This window comes from Xyrauchen texanus, chromosome 7 (assembly GCF_025860055.1).
Source record: "Xyrauchen texanus isolate HMW12.3.18 chromosome 7, RBS_HiC_50CHRs, whole genome shotgun sequence".
In the NCBI taxonomy this organism is placed as follows: domain Eukaryota; kingdom Metazoa; phylum Chordata; class Actinopteri; order Cypriniformes; family Catostomidae; genus Xyrauchen; species Xyrauchen texanus.
Window position 1 is genome coordinate 3,233,851 of NC_068282.1, and position 17,248 is coordinate 3,251,098.

General features: G+C 37.2%; 1 protein-coding gene across 4 annotated transcripts; it reads right to left on the reverse strand.

The window, feature by feature from the left end:
- Positions 1–1,035: 1,035 nt before the first annotated feature.
- Positions 1,036–15,881, reverse strand: tfap2c (transcription factor AP-2 gamma (activating enhancer binding protein 2 gamma)). Of its 4 annotated transcripts, none has more exons than XM_052130981.1 (7): positions 15,820–15,881; positions 9,365–9,823; positions 9,221–9,272; positions 6,089–6,311; positions 5,021–5,139; positions 3,342–3,483; positions 1,036–2,468 (listed from the first exon to the last, which is right to left on the reverse strand). In XM_052130981.1, exons 1-7 carry the CDS (start codon positions 15,847–15,849, stop codon positions 2,174–2,176), a joined length of 1,320 nt encoding a protein of 439 aa, XP_051986941.1. In that variant the 5' UTR covers positions 15,850–15,881; the 3' UTR covers positions 1,036–2,173. The 4 variants fall into 4 exon arrangements, with proteins under 4 accessions (XP_051986941.1, XP_051986943.1, XP_051986940.1 ...); XM_052130983.1 differs by having other exon boundaries at positions 9,365–9,820; positions 15,820–15,874; XM_052130980.1 differs by lacking the exon at positions 15,820–15,881 and adding an exon at positions 11,352–11,696 and having other exon boundaries at positions 9,365–9,820.
- Between the last annotated feature and the right edge of the window lie 1,367 nt (positions 15,882–17,248).

The following is a 17,248-nucleotide window of genomic DNA, read 5'->3' on the forward strand; positions in this document are numbered from 1 at the left end:
GATACAGTTCTGTGACAAATGTTTTATGGACGTTCTGTGTATTCTCATCATCACGGGACTGTTCAAAGACTGTTTGTGTGGGTGTGTCTATTTGCGCCTGTGTTTCACACCGATCAACACCTTTAAGATACAAGAGGAAGTTCTGCCACAATCAACTACATTCAACCATCAAAGCGAGCTCGTCAAAGTTGGTGTGGCTCAACTTACAGTTCCATGCAGTAAAGAACAAGCGTAAGTGGAGGCAGTTATAGTCAACTGTGCACGCGCTGCGAAGTGACACATCTGGTTCAACAGGTTCTGAGGGAGACGCTCATACTTGCTTTACTGTCAGTTCAGTTGCATGAGTCAGTCACTCAATATACACGCTAACACCTGCGATTTTGTCTCAAACACTGGAGATGAATGTGTTTGCTGTGAGAACGAGGGAAGATGGTTTAGATAAGGAGATGCGATACAGTGAATCTGTTTACTGGTGAAGACGTATCGGCCAGACGAATCTTGAGTTTAATACGATGTAGGATGTGCAATACAAGTCTAATGTTTGGATACACATACTGATTGTTAATTATTAATACTCTTCACCTTTTATAAAAAAAACATAATAATGAAGTCATATAACTCTTATGAAATCATGCAAATGGAAGAATTATTGAATAGGCTCTAGTTGGCTTGGGGTTTTTTTAGCTTTGTGAAGACATTACATAGGCACAATTTATATTTATCTCCAAAACTAATTTAAAGTAAACTAAAATAATGGTTTCAAGGATCATGAGAAAACATTCAGTCAACTGTGTCCAAACATTGGACTAGTAGTGTATATTCTAACTTTACAGATAAAAGACTAATTCTAATTTTAACCCATCTGATATTAAGCGTAATGATGACCAAGACTTCGTGTGAGCACTGCTGCCATTTATTATTGAAAAAAAACAATCTTTGTACACATGAATTGGCCATGTTTGACATGCCTCATTGGCAGGGTATGCATGTAGTGAAGTGCACAACTCATAAACGTCATCAATGGGGAGTCTTGGCTGATGCAATAAAGAGAGTTTGGTTTTTATTTATTTCTTCTCCTGCAGCTTTAAACCAATATTACACATATCTATAAAGAATATCATTCCCACAGCCTAACCACTAAGTGATAAAAAAAACGAAACCCTTTATAAAAGCTTAACACGTCTTTTTAAAAGTTAAACCAAACACCATAGTTTTACCAATATTTACAAATCCCATTAAATTACAACATAAATTAGAAAATATTTACAGTTGGGGAAAGGCAATTGGAATATTTAACTTCTAGTCTGACTTAAAGGCATGGAAAGACAAGACACGCAAACAGGGTTGTACTCTCATAAACAAATACACAAGCACACACCCGACCACGTGGTATTTTATATGACCATGTTATCTTAATCACTGTAACAGCATTCTTTAATTTGTCTCGTTTGGGAAGATTTTAGGCCAAACTTGAAGGAAACGTTCAACTAAATGTCCTTTGTCTTGAAACAGCATTTCTCATTTAGCAAAAATCCTGGATGCTTCACTGATCTACTTGATCCAAATGGGTTTAGGGTCATTTCAAATGGTAATCATACATCCATGCACACAAAACACGCACTCATGCCAACAACTTGAGTCTAATGAAGTCAAGCGTGGAACAACTTATAATGTCTCAAACATAATCACATCCCTGGTAAGTCCGATAGGAGGTCAGCACCAAGGAGGAGGACACTGAAGAATGAGATTTCCTCCTCCCAGATTGTTAGCGGGTAAAAACATTGTTAAATCCACACAAATTCTTGAAATGGTGTCTTTGGGAAACTCAACAACTTCCTCTGTGCGCTTCCCCTCAGAGAGACAACTTCCTGATGCTCATCTAAAGCATTGCTCATGCAGCGGCGCCACAGGAATTGCTTGATAAAGAACTTTGCCGTAAGCCTCACATGAAGGCTAAATATTGAAATGTGTATGTGTCTTTGTGGAGGAGAAAGTGCTGAAAGACGTGGAAAGAGGGCATCAAGTTTAAGCTTAACCTTGATGTTCAAAAAGCAAAACGGAAACAGACTAGACCAGTACGATAATAAGGAATCGGATCTGGTAAATAAGTCCGTAACAAAAATGTTTTTAGTATTCGAAACTTTGAATCGTCCAATCCTTAGCTCAACAAGTCTCACTTTCTGTGTTTGTCCATTTTGTCTACTTTGTTGATGCCATCAGAAGACGTCTGTGAGGAATCTCCAGTCGAACTCACGTACATTTTGTCCACCTGTTTCAGCGCCTCGTTGAGGTAGTTCTGCAGCGAAGTCATGGCCGCACAGATGGCTGGAGAGCCAAAGCCGTGGGTGATGAGACTGAAGTGAGTCAGACAGCTCTGGATCCCTGGTTCGATAATGGGAGCCGGCTGAGTGTTTCCCAATGGTGATCGATCCTGAGTCAGCAAGTCCGTAAACTCCTTACAGATTTGCCTGAAAGATTAGATGGCCAGTTACAGGCTAAAGCATAAGAGAATTAACTCACTTGCAGATTTCAAAAGCTAGTTTTGTTTTATCACATGGAGGAATTATCACAGAGATACTAGAGGACTTTTCTCCAGACGGATGACTTCTTAGGGACACCAAACCATAGAGTTTGGCCACCATTTAAGGTTCCTCAGCTACCCCAACTGTGGAACCCTCTGGAGATCCACCCTTTCCCTGAGAAACGTACTTTTAGTTCCTGCAAGAACTTGAAGGACTGTGAAATATATGTTTTCTTGAGTACATAAATAGGATGTTTGAGGCTCCTTTAAAGGGTGTCTGGTGGATCTCCAAAGGGGTTACACCTGTGTGGCATCTGAGGAAACCCCTAATGGTGCCTGAAGTATCTTACCTTGCCAATGAGCCTGTGACAAGGAGGAGGGCCATGACTATGCACGCCCGGCCCCCAATCAGGCTAATCAGCCAAGGAGAGGGATAAGTGCAGCAGGATGCGGCAGGTCGAGAGAGCCATACGCAACTGCCATGTGTGCGTTTGTGTTGTGTGGCTTTTTGTTTCATTATGTATTATTTTAACCGTTCAGCCGGTTCCTGCCTCCTCCTTTCCCATTTTTACCTTTGTTACAGAGCCCTGATTGGTAAAGAATGTCACGGTTTCTCAACACGAACCATTTGGCCCAATGATAGAAAAGAAGCTATAGTGTCTTTTGCACACCCTTGCATTTTCCCTATATGTCCTTTCGCAGAACAATCCCCTCATTGGCATGAAAGGATTTGTAGCGCAAACCCTAGTGTGTACACTTTCACATTTTTCAAGCATCTGGTTTTATATGAAATGGGAGGAAGAAATGGATGGTTACTCACTTGGCTGCCAAGAGCATGGTTTTACGAGAGTTGATCTCATTGCGTTCCACGTGTGGTCGACCGAGGTATTCCGCAATGGCTTTTGCAGGAAACTCTGTCTCACAGACATACCCAAAATCTCTCGCCAGGTGTACGGCCTCACCTGCAGACAGAATCAGATGTGAATCAGATAACTTGCATACCATATGACTGAGCCACCAACATGAGTCAACGTCGACTCCATCAGTTTGGAACTGACTCAAAGAAGCATCACAAAGACAATCATTTCCACTCTAATCAAAGGGCCACTGAGATGAATAGATTCTCTCTTGCGGAGAAGGATGGTCACACTGCATGTCCTTAATGAGCCTATGTTGCTGAAGGCATCTAACGTTCGTTGAGGCCCAACAGGCTCTTACTGATAGACTAGCACATTATTCACAGTCCTCGTCTTTAAGGTCGGCCTATCCTCTTGGCTAGCATGTGATAACAAGCTCTAATTCAGCTTTGAAGGTCTGTAAATAACACAGCCTTCTAGTCATGTCCCTGCTTCCAACCCATGAGCACATTAATGGTGAGAATAGTGACATTAAGGGAGACCGCTAAAAATATTCTACATGGCTTCTGGTGCTACTTCACCCGTGATCTCTGCGGTAACGCCTCAGTGACTCAACCGACTTAACCATACTCATGCGAAATATCAAGAAATGTACAGATTGCTTACATGAACACTTGTTGTAAATATCTACAGTAGAGGAGACTGGAACTAGTAAAAAAAAAGTAGTCACAAGGGCTGTATCTCAATAAATATCCATAAGGTTTGTTGGCAAAAATCTAATTGCGCAATTGCTGGTTTTCTCTAGTAGTGGTTTTGAACTCTTTGATGGTTTCAAACAACTAGTTAACAATTTTCTGCTAACTCTGAATCCCTTCCCATTAAAATTGCATAGTTTTGTAATAGCAGTTGGATGTTGGCAACAGTGAACTATTATCTTATATATATATATATATATCTTTTCAAATTGTACTATTATAGTAAATAATAAAGACATACTGAAGTGTGACAACAACATGCCCCATTTTTGGAGAACGTGTGTTAAAATGTAAAATATTAACCCTAATCTAACCCTAACCCTATTATATCTGGGGAACATAGGACCCTGGGTACATAGGACCCTGGGAATTAGGATCCTATAGGACCCTATCAATCTGGGGAACATAGGACCCTATACATTTGGGGAACATAAGACCTTGGGAACATAGGAATGACCCTGTGTATACAATGGTCATGCAATCGCTAAGTCTGTACTTGGCTTTGTTTAGCATTATCAATAGTTCCTCTATGGAAGTTCCACTGGAATTGAAATGCCATGTTTCCATTGACATTTTCTGGTAACAAAAGCCAGTATGTAACAGGTTAGCTGCATTCAAACCTCAAAACATCAATCCAAAATATTTGGTAATTTATCACACTGAGAATGGATTAAATTAGATAAAAAGTATGGAAATTGGTTTAGACTGGATTGTTATGTCATCATGTTTATTTGTATGCAGCAAATTGACATTGGACACAAGTTACGCTGATTCAAATAAGCTTGTGTTGTTAGCATTTAGCATTTTAGCATGCTAAAACATGTGGCTGGATTTACAGAAACAGTGATGTAACATGGGTAAAAATCGACTGACTTAAAAGTGCTTACCTTCAACCAGGGCTGTTAGTAACGTGACGTTAGCAGCCTTTCTACGACCCGCTGGCAAGTTTAGTCCAATTTTATCCAGTTTTTCCCTCAGTGATCGTCCTCCGTTCTTCGACTTAGCTCTTTATCATAAAATGAATGTTATGTAAGATCAATGAAATTCATGACTGATGTTGTGATCTGATGCATTTTAAATCAGTTTCTCCATAAGTTCATAATTAAATAAAAAGGCAGATAAAATGCTTTTGCAATGTCACAAGTTATTCCATTCCACGTAAGAATCATATCAAAGCATTTTTACGTCATAATCAAAATTTATTAAATTAATTAATTCAAATATCCATTTCATTCCTATGGGAATTCTGTAATGCTTGTATGAGTGAGCAGCAGTAACTAAGGTGGGCGGAGCTTAGCAAAAGGGTAAATATTGTAGGTTAAACTCATGGATTGTATTTCTTTTGTTAGTGTTATATGCCTTTGAAGCCAATATGTAAATAGTTCTTGGATAAATACTCACCAAAAACACAGAAGCATGAAGCACAATGATGTCACAGCTCAAGCGTTTAAAATGCAACAAAACAAACATGCATACACACGCAGACAAAATGCCCACTTGCTGTTTCCGCAATTGTTGTATGCATGACTAGATGCTTGCTTTATGACCTACTTAACAAATGTCTGCGTGTTTGTGCCCAGCACTTGTGAACTGAAAAATATATTCCCAGTAAAAAGGGGACTGAGATTAGCTTGGGTGTTTGATGACACCATCACAAATCCCCCCACCCCAATTTTATAGCTTCCAAAAAATCTCATGCTGGCATATGGTGCATAAAGTCAACCGTTCATCATCATACAAAAACAGGGCTTGATGGTACCAAGACAAATCTTGCATAGATTCAGATAAACACAATGACTGCCAAATGCATATGGGTTAATCTCATATAAACATGTCCAGGTTAGGGTAGGTCCAGGTAACAATTCCCTCCAAAATCGAACTTTTTTTTACACCTGAATATAAGCTGTGTTTCTAAGTCTAAGTGTGCATGTACAGTATGTACGATAGCTGCTCACCTGCGTAATACCCCACCGAGCAGGGAGGCGTTTAAACACTCCGGTGGAGACAAGCGTCTCTGGACTTCTGCTACCGTCACTTTGTACTTTGAGGTTGAACTCAGAAGAGAAAGACGACCCGGTACTGAACAGAACACCTCTGTTGGGTTCGACACCATTCCCAGCAGAGACTCCTTCTGGAAGGGAATTCCAAACGCATTTCCCTTCGGCAGGGACACCGGACCTGTAAATGAGAGGCATAGTTTGATGGTCAACAGATTTGATCGGTATTCCTGGTTTGTTTTAAAAAAAGAGCGAATTCTATCTATCACTTTGCAAGGAGTTGAGATGGCATTAATTGGAGATGCTTAAAAAAAGATTTATGGACTAAATGGGAGCCAAACATGTGATATGCATTATGATAAAAACCAAAATGGGACACCACACTGCAGCGCAGTCATCCAAGCTATAATCATGGATACTAAAATATTGACATAAACATTAATTCAGCAAGGCACACTGGTGACTCAAAAGAACATGAAAATTACTAACTGACTAAAAAGCACGGCAGAATCTGTCAATCAGCTTGTGTGCAAAACATACTGTAGATGCAACAACACAGGAACACATCTAATTATACTTCAAGAAATGGAAAAGCTCCCCAAGCGCCCTTAAAAACATATATCGTCTGAAACGTATTTTTTTGGCCTAGGAAAACTAAGCTGCGAATCATTTTGCATTCGATTGATTTTGCACTGGACTTTGCGACAGTGTGCATATACTTAAGACACACCTTAGCTTGGTATTTTAACATTCTTCTCATTTTTTTACCATGTCACTGATTTACAGGCATGCTTAACACATATTCATGAGTTTGTTTCTTTTTGAAGGGCATTACAAAGACCTACAAAACTAGAACTCATTAAGTTAAGTTCAAATGCTTTTGGTATACACCAGTATTTCTTGACTGGAGGGTCACGACCGTTGGTCTGCTAGAGAAAAAACAATGCTAATTGCAAATAATAAAATGCAAATGACCATATAATTATGCATAGGTAATGTTGCTAAATAAATAGATGCAGACACTTCCCATAACTTTTGTTGTTGACATCAAAGGTGTGCATCCAATTTGATGGTATTTTGATGCAAATGTATCTGTAACATGGTAGAAGGAAGCCAAATTAGTCAGATCCCAACGTGTACAGTTTAATTGGCATGCCCTCATCCTGGAAAACCATGAACAAAACTGAATTGTTCGTTACTAATGAACATTGCCATTTTGGTTGCAAATTTAAGAACATATATGTTTACTATCGGGTGATAACTTTGATAATGTGTTGGATCGCCACTTTGATGTCCAATGTGAAAGCAAAACCAGTTGAGAACACTAGTATACAAAATTCACATCAGCAACTAGTGGGTTCGCAAAACAAACAGGCTTACAAAACTTGTCTCTGGTTTAGCTTATTCAAGAAGATTTCATGTCACAACATATGACTGAACAAAGTACCCATGCATGATTAAATGCCGCCACACCCCAAAGACAGTTGATTTTTGTTTCTTCGTCTTCCTCTCTATGTGTGCATTGGGGAAGAACGGTGCAACATCAATGCTCAGTGTGGTTTCAGAAGGTCAACGCGTTAAAAAAAGCAATCCTAGGCTTCGTTTCTCTGAGCAAACACACCATTTTAAAGATTGCTCAACTTCCTCAACTTTGGACAGTCTGCCATTTTGAAGAGAATTCCTCCCTTTGGCTTTCAATTCATGTTGAAAGATTGGCATAATGCTTGGTGTATCAATGCCAGATTAGTTAAATGGACCACATGACCTAAAGGATTAGTGATGTATGTATGAACCAGTACGACTTCAACTCCACCTTTCTAAACCGTTTTTTTGGGGGAAAAACAGAGCCAAATTTGAAGCCTGACTTAGCATTTCCATATAAGATTCCTCTGACGATAAAGGTGCCTGTTTTTACTCCTTAACCTGTTTTAAGAATCAGACCTGGGTCAGGGTCAGACAAATGATAAAACCATGCATATGCATATAATTTAAACTACCTATACTTGAGTATTTGCAATAAGTGCATTGAATAAATTTGAGGAAATATTCTGGGTTCAATACAAGTTGAGCTCAATCGACAGCATTTGTGGCATAATATTGATTACCACAAACATTCATTTCAAATCGTCGCTCCTTTTCTTTAAAAAAAAGCAAAAATCAAGGTTACATACAGTTGAGGCACTTACAGTGGAAGTGAATGGGGCCAATTTTTGGAGGGTTTGAAGTCAGAAATGTGAAGCTTATAATTTATAATAGCATTTAAATGTATCCTTCTGTTCAAACTTGTGCGTTATTTGAGCTGTAAAGTTGTTTAAATAGTTGTTCACCAGGATTACAGGGTTGCGGCATTGCAACGAGGTTTTAAAATTGGATATAACTCCACACAATAAATCATGTAAACATGCACATTTTTTACATCTTGTGGCTATACTTGGAAAACGTTTATGGATTGGCCCCATTCACTTCCATTGTAAGTGCCTCAATGCAACCCAGATTTGTGCTTTTTTTAAACAAAAGGAGGGACAAATCAAAATTTTGAAGTAATCAACATTATGCCACAAATGCTGTCGAATGATTTTTAACTTTTTATGAGTCACCTTAAAGAATCAAAATGCACTTCACAAAAATATAGTGAGGCACAGTAGTTGACCTGTGGTGTGACATACAAAACTCCATCTAAATCTATTTTAAACAACATTTCTATAATTATTTTTTTTATTATTATGAATGCACCATTTATTAGTTGAAAACATGTGAACAACTAGTGAAAGCAAAAAAAGGCGGTTAAAAAACTTTAAAGATATGGTGAGCAATTACAAGACCCAAGATATATACTTCCTTTTATACACTGGTATGATCTTAAACCTAAAATCTTTTTGATAAATAAAGTCAATGAAAATATTATAACTAAACTGACCTATTCATTTGAGCATTTGCCAAAAGTGCACTGCATAATTATAATTTTTTATTTCTTATCGACCCATATAACTATTTATGATTGACTTTAAAATATCTTGTGAGCTTTTGAGAGATATAGACATTATATTTTGTGAAATCAAACAAATGGTAGAAAATAAAAAGGCAACCAACCTTTTTTGATGACTGTATGATCATGAATTGCGATGCTTTGATCACCTTCGTGCTGCAAGAATCAAATTTCAAATGTTTTACTATCCACTTATTCCCAAAGAAATAAATATGCAATTACCTTATAAACACATCACATCAACTCACCTGAACATCATCCAATCCGTGGCCTAACTCGTGCATTACAATGTTATCACTTAAAGAATCGATGCCGTGGATATGCGGAGGGAGTAGCTCTGGTCTCCTGAAGCCATCCCGGCGCATCACGGACGAGCCCCCTTCCAAGCCCAGAATTGGGCTGCCGAGTCCACTGCGGCCATGGGACCCAATGGCCTCTTGTCCTTGCCGTCCGGGCCATGACTGCTGCTGGTTAGATGCTGCAGATTGGTGTATTGAGTTGATATTAAACGGGTCGCCCAGGTGAGAATATGGGTCGCTGGATTGAGCGTATGGAAGGGGTTGGTATGGGGGAGGGAAGTACGGTGGTTGGAAGTCTGAGCTGGCGGTATGTGAGAGTGACGGTGGCGGGCTGTAAAGGTGCTGGCTCACGGCGGGAATGTGTGGCAGCCGGGAGTTCCCATTACTGCTAACATCATGCCTTTCCTGCTGAAATAGAGAGCAGATCACATTAAAAGACCCAAAATGTACCCATACGAAAAAGTCTGTTTAAATTAGTTTATTGAAACATTTTAATTTTACATCCTTTTAATGCACTATAAAGTCGCTTCGGATAAAAGCGAAATACAGACTGCCAATAACATACATGCAAATGCATACATTTGAAGTGCTTCAAAGGGAAAGCATGACTTTGGTAAAAAGTACAAAACATAATCTTCCATTTCAAGTTTTAATGCAAGAACGTTTTTGTTTAGTTTTGCATAATATTCTTAGTCAAACGTTTTTATCCCTGGCCAATTGCCACGGATATGGGCAATTTGTCAATCACAATTGACAAATTCCTGAAAATGGAATTCCTGAAATAACTGGGATTGTCCATGTACATTAAAGACTGAATTGTAGTCTTTGCATATTAAACTATATCGTTAGCCTATATAACCTGCATAACGTTTAGCATGCAACATTATATACAGGCTCAAGGGCCTTGTAATAAATAACACTAATTTTGTACATGATAAAATTGTTACCTTAATAGTTACTCTCCAAAAATGAGGCCTAAACATAATGTGTATTTGGTTCATTCAGATATAAATAACATTTTGAATTTGAATCAAACTAGTTACCACATTTTAGCTTACCTGAAAACAACTTTTACAGTGTAATTTCTTCTCTTTTTTAATGCACGTGAAATGCAGATGTTTTGAAATAAAGCACCACCATTTCAATAGAAAAGCTCCTCTTTAATGGTTTAATGGCACTTGAGAGAAAGTGTGCATTAATGTGGCGGTGTCTCGTCCTATTGTCTGGCAAAGTTACTTCGATAGTTACTGTCACCACAGACAAAGAATGAATGACAATGTGCGCGACGGCCCATTTCTATACAGGTAAATAGAGTCCACAGAGTCGATATGAGAGTTTCTCTCATTTTCATTCATATTGAAAACTGATACTCGAAAACAATCACTCGTGTTGCTTTAATGGAATAGTCTCGTGCCGAAGGAAGACTAATAAGATTTATTGGAATGAATCATTTTTAAATACGCCAATTAATGCAAATGAGTCCCGAATTAAATGTTATCATGCCTTGCACTTTTATTATTAGGCCTATCATCATAATGATAATTTTACTAATATAGTTATTTTATTTAGCAACATATAATTAGTGATTATTAACTAATTAAGTAGCTTTTATACATCTTAAAAATATATATTTATTTTTTAAACGAAATGCTTCTTGGTTATCACGAAGAGTCTAGTGCAATCTGGATTTAAAAATGTTATCTAATTAAATAATAATAATAATAATAATAATAATAATAATAATAATAAATAGAAACGCTTGAAAGAAACTCTTTCCCAGAACTGGTTTTGCATAGTTTTTCGAAACAGAAATTGCACATGTCAGTTCTGATTTTCTAGTACTGATATTTTAAACAATATGCACTCGATAAATGACGACACAATCAAAACAATTGTTTTGGACATGAAAGGTGTTTTAAGTGGGTTTCCCTCTTACCTCACAGTCATCTTCATATTTCACGTTATCTGCTAATTTCCACAACATTTTGCCTCTCACAAGCGCAATTCGTGGACGCGTGGAGCTGCTGAGGTGGTTTCTTGTTGTCTAGAATGTTCTATTTGTTTTGGAAAATTATCCAGACGAGAATTTAATCCGAGACGTGATGCATAGACGTCAAACATCAACTCTGTCTTGAAGACGGACAGAAAATGAACCGACCTCCTGCAACTCTCAACAGAACTAATTCGAGGGGCCCCGCTCCGTTTCAGAAGTGCCGATACTCGACTCCCTCTGACGGACAGAAGTGTTGCTCAGTCCTTCACTGGCTCAAACTCTGCACAAGTCTCACTTCTATATTTGCCCGAGCCAGCAGTGGGCGGAGACCTACTGTGATGTCGAGGTAAGAGCGACTAGATGTATAAATAACGGCAGCTGATTGGTCACAGTCAGAACAACGGACCAATCGCAGAGCTGTCCGTCTGTTCAGAGGGTACCGAGACATGGGACGAAAAGTTACACACACAAAAAAGTTGCTCTTGGCTATAAAATCTCCAAACATTGAATAATGATGTGGACATGTAACTGTTATTATTAATAATAATATATAAAATTGAGTAGAAGACTTTGCAAAGACTGTGTTTGAAAAAAAATTCTTCACACACACACATCAGTTATGAATTTTGAATATGAACTTTTGTAATTTGCACATTCCGTTCTAAATATGTTGTACACTCTCTCTCACACACACACACACACACACACACACACACACACACACACACACACACACACACCACTGACATCAGTTCACTTATCTATACTGTTCCAAATTTTACTTTTTTAATTGCACATTTGAATATGTGGGTTTGCACCCAAAATGTTTTTTTAATGGCACATAAAAATGTTTGTTTAATGCAGTTTAAATGTTATGTTATAAGCTATTGTTTATTAAAATTGATAATAAATTACCATTTCCCTTTGCAGTTTGACTGGCCCATTTTACCTGAACAGCTGGCCCATTTTACCTGAAACTGCTTATGCAAAAACAGTTGGCACAGCTGATGTTTCAAGAATTATAGGGCCTAAACAATAATATTTTGTTATATAATTTCAACACAAAATGATCAAAAACAGTCATTGTTAATCATAAAAACACATGGAAAATGCATATATGGTATTGAATTATTGTCCCAAACGATTTACCAAAAAGTGGCCCAATTTAGCTGATATCACCCTATTATTACATCAAATGGAATAATAATTATGATAGAATAAATTTCATATTTAAGAATTCTTGGTGACTACACTTAAATAATTATATATATATATATATATATAAAATTATTAAATAATTAAATAATTAAATAATATTTAATTACTTTATTGCTATAACAGAATTCCAAAAATTGAACGGAATAATATTGAACAAAATAAAATAAAAACCCTACATATTTAAAGTTTTATACATTTTATTTTGTTATAAATACACTATACGGTTTGACGAATTGTTGTGAACAAATTGTAATGCGTAAATCTTAAAAACAGGCGCGCGCACGCACACACACACACACACACACACACACACACACACACAAAAGATCTGAGATACATGTTAATTTTTCACTGAAACTTTTCACCCAAAATGATTATGCTAATGATATAATCTGTAATTTTTTAATTTTAAATTTTTTTTTGTATTAGGAAACAAGATTTTGTATCAAAAGTTTCCAGATTTTGTGTCGGAAAAGATTTTTAAACAAACAACAACAAAACCCTTGTTTGCTTCACCCTTGTGCGACCTTCGGGACATTTTTTTTTTTTTTTTCGATTATTTTGGCTGTGTTATTGCCAATCGCATATATTTTTCCAAAGGTGTGTTTTTTTGGGCGAATTTTGATATTTCAACCTCAGTTCCTAAAATACATCTATAATACACTGTGTACACAAAATAGTTACACTCGGAACCTTCAGGACAAAAATGTCCCTATTGAAACCCATTAAAACTGCAATATCTGATCCCAGTGCCATTAAAGCATAAAATCATGAATTGTAAGATATTTTGCTTTCATTCTTGAACCCTGGCTTCAAAATGTATTTTAAAATATTTTCCAACAGATAGCACCATTTCTCTCATGTTTAACCTATGGAGCAAATACATACTTTTCCCCTATTTTCTGTTTGCTGTATTATAGATGTGTGTGTGTGTGTGTGTGTGTGTGTGTGTGTGTGTGTGTGTGTGTGTGTGTGTGTGTGTGTGTGTAAAAACAACAGTGGCGTTATGTAAACAAACTGGATTTTAAAGGGTTAAAATCCTGAAAATAAATTAATATTTGGTAGTTATGATCAGGACTGAAGTCAGTGAAAGTGGAAAATAATAATAATTTTATGGCAGTTTTTTGACGAGGACATTTTTGTCCTAAGGTCCTGAGTGTGAGTTATTTTTGTTTATTTGTTTTTTTTTTTTTATCTGACACTGCACAAAAAAGAATAATGCATGAAAAACAATGTTGTTGCCAATCATTGATATATCCCAGTCTGTGATCCCCCCACACACACACACAACAGGTCCCCTTATCATTTAGTATATTGAAAATAATTACATTTGTTTTTCTTCATAAAAAACAACATTATATAGGACAAATTGGCATATAAAGGTTTAAAGTCCTGAAAATGAATGAATGTTTGGTAGTAATGATCAAGCACTAAAAATTAACTAATTGATAGTTTGCAAATAATATTAATAAATTATATTATTATGCCAGTTTTTCTGAAGCGGACAGTTTTGTCCTCTAGAACCTCCGAGTGACTTGTTTTTTTAAATCGACGCACAAGAGTTCAATTCTTTTAAATTAAAAGTATAGAATAATAATAATAAAATAGGCTAATAGTTAAAACAATGATATAATGAATTATAAAGTAAAGCGAAATTTATAAAGCCAAATGTATTGCATAGAAAGCAAGAAAAACTGAAAATAGATCATAATTAATTTGAATAATAAAATAAAGCAACATTTATAAAAGCTAGATCTATCGAAAATAAACGAAGATGGATAGACAGAAAAGTAGAAAATAGAAAATAAACCAACGTCCTCGGGCCAGACTCACCTGTCTGTTATTTCCTTTAATGCAGGTGAATTAAATGTAATCCCGGGGCAAAAGCGCCTGCGGTTATTTACAGTCTCAGCTCGCGCTTGACTGCGATAAAGGATGCCGCTTTTGTTGTATCATAACTGTGTGTAAGTACATGGAGCTTAAACGCCTGTGTTCTCTTTAGACCACAGAAGCGGGTGGGATTCGCTTTTCCATCCACTATTATAAACGCGAGCGACATTTTGCGTAGAGAAACATCCACTGATGACATAAAGAAATGCACGAATGTCTTAAACACAGTAACAGTCTGTCTGTTCACGTGCTCTTTTCATTTAGTCGGTGCTGAATTCGATCGATCAACGTTTAACGAATTGCTTTAAATCATGCTTTAACTCTCATTTGCCACGTTTTAATTCACCTGTTATAATATCAAATATCATAGTCTGAAATAAAATAAACGAAATGATGAAACATGCACAGAGTAAAAAAATAAATGTCTAAATAAATCGCCTAAAAAAGGTTAAGTTGACATTACATGACCATAAAGGCCGACATAGAGCAATACTGCAGGCCCTAATTGCGAAAAGCAAATTAGATGTAATGCATGCACAGCACTGTGTACAATTACATATTTACTTAATAGCACAATTCGATGGCGTTTCCAAAGCAACAATAGGCTATAATTAAAAGGAACATTTTATTAGTTATTAACTAAATGACTAAAACCGCTTGTTTTGTGTGTGACTCATTTGTAAGCCGTAATAATTTATGCAAAACATATTAAATAAATAAATGCAATACAAAGTTACTAAATTCAAGACCGTCTATGTAATTAGAAATTCTATACATTTGATTTTTGTCTTCACTAATAATAATAATAACACAGAGAAAGCAGGCGGGTAATTACGCTTTCCACACCCGACAATAGAGAAACGTCGCAGTTATTAGGCTAATTTTATTACTATTTTATTATTATAATTCATAATATGTTTATTACTATTATAGGATTGTTGTTGTACTGTTTCTAGACTTTCTGCATAATCATAATGATACATAAACAAATAAATAATACAAGTCTATTGGTGCTCTAATAGCGATTAATTAACGGAATTCTCACAGCATTTTAGGAAATATAACAATGGTAAAACGTAAACATAAAATGCAGAATGAATAAAACGTAAATGGAAGTTTTCCAACCATCTTTGCACAGATATTGGCCAATGTGTATAGAGAAATTGTAAATATATATATATATATAATGGTGATGTGACGTAGTATGTGTTATTATATTGGCTAGTGCTTTTTTCACACAAATGTATCTGCAGAGACCAACAAAGAAAAAAAAAGAAATAAATGACTGAATTGAAAAACTTACCCGCCAATCTATCCTCTCCAGTAACGACATCTGCTTTGGTAGCTGTTCAGTCCCCACCGCGAAACAGCGAATGCTCAGATCACAGGCGCTGCGCATCACTCAGTGCACCTGGACGCGGACGGCTGGCAGTGCGCATGCGTGGCATGTTGTAACACCTGAGCGGGGGGAGCAGCATTCCAGCGGTGCGAAACAGCATTCCGATCGATTAAAGTGATTAATCACCACATCAGCTTTGTGGAGCAACACGCTATTGCACAATGACGCTTTAATGAAAGAAAATTCCAAAACTGTAATTAAAATTCAAGACAAGACAATCTGGGTTCCCACACCTTTGACCAATACAATTCCACTTATATTGGAAATAAGGATTCAAAATATTGTATGCAGCTTGCACTAAGAAAGATAGCGGGGCTTTAGAAAAATATGTTTTTTTTTCCTGGTTGCAAAATGTAAAAAAATAGATTTTTATTAATATTGATGGAGCAACATAAGATTAGATTTTACTAAAATTCAGTTTTTTTAAAAAGGTGGTGAGGGACCCTTTTGCCCCACATTTGGGGTATTAGGCCCCTAGAAGGTATAATAGCAGGGCCGTAGCAAGGTATTCTGGGCCCTCTGACTGTATATAGGTCAGGGCCCCTTTCCTATTAAAAAAATAAAGTTTAAAATTTGTTGTGGGTTCCCCTCGGACATGCGGTCCCCTAGAATCATTACCACGTTTCACCCCACTACGGCCCTGGGTTATAGTAACATCATGTCATTATAGGGGCAATAGTTATAGGGCAAAATTTGTCATAATGCAAACAATGTTGAAACAGCAAGATGCTTTTTTTTTTTAAACACGCACTTCAGAAGTGGGTGCACGATTTCCAACGAATCTCCATTATGATTGGATCAGTCGATGTGAGCCCACAAATCCGACTCGCCTCAATCCGGGTGGCGGAGGAGGAATCTCAGTTGCCTCCGCATCGAAGACCGTCAATCCTCGTATCTTATCATGTGGCTTGTTGAGCGCGTTTCCATGTAGACCGAGCGCGTGTGGAGGCTCACGCTAGGTGCGAGAACCGCATTATAGCGACCACGAGGAGGTTACCCCATGTGACTCTACCCTCCATAGCAACCGGGCCAATTTGGTTGCTTAGGAGACCAGGCTGGAGTCACTCAGCACACCCTGGAATCGAACTCGCGACTCCAGGTGTGATAGCGTCAACACTCGCTGAGATACACAGATGCCCTGATTTTGATGCAATTTAGTGTTTTGGGAGAAATGAATATCAAAGGAGACTTTAGCCCCGTTGTAGCCTATTCAAAAGCTATAAACTGAACTGGTAAATGGTCAACAATATATACAAATCACAACTATTTTAAAACTCCCCTGGCTGACCCTGGAAACCCTGAAATTACAAATAATAAGGCAACTTAAATCTTA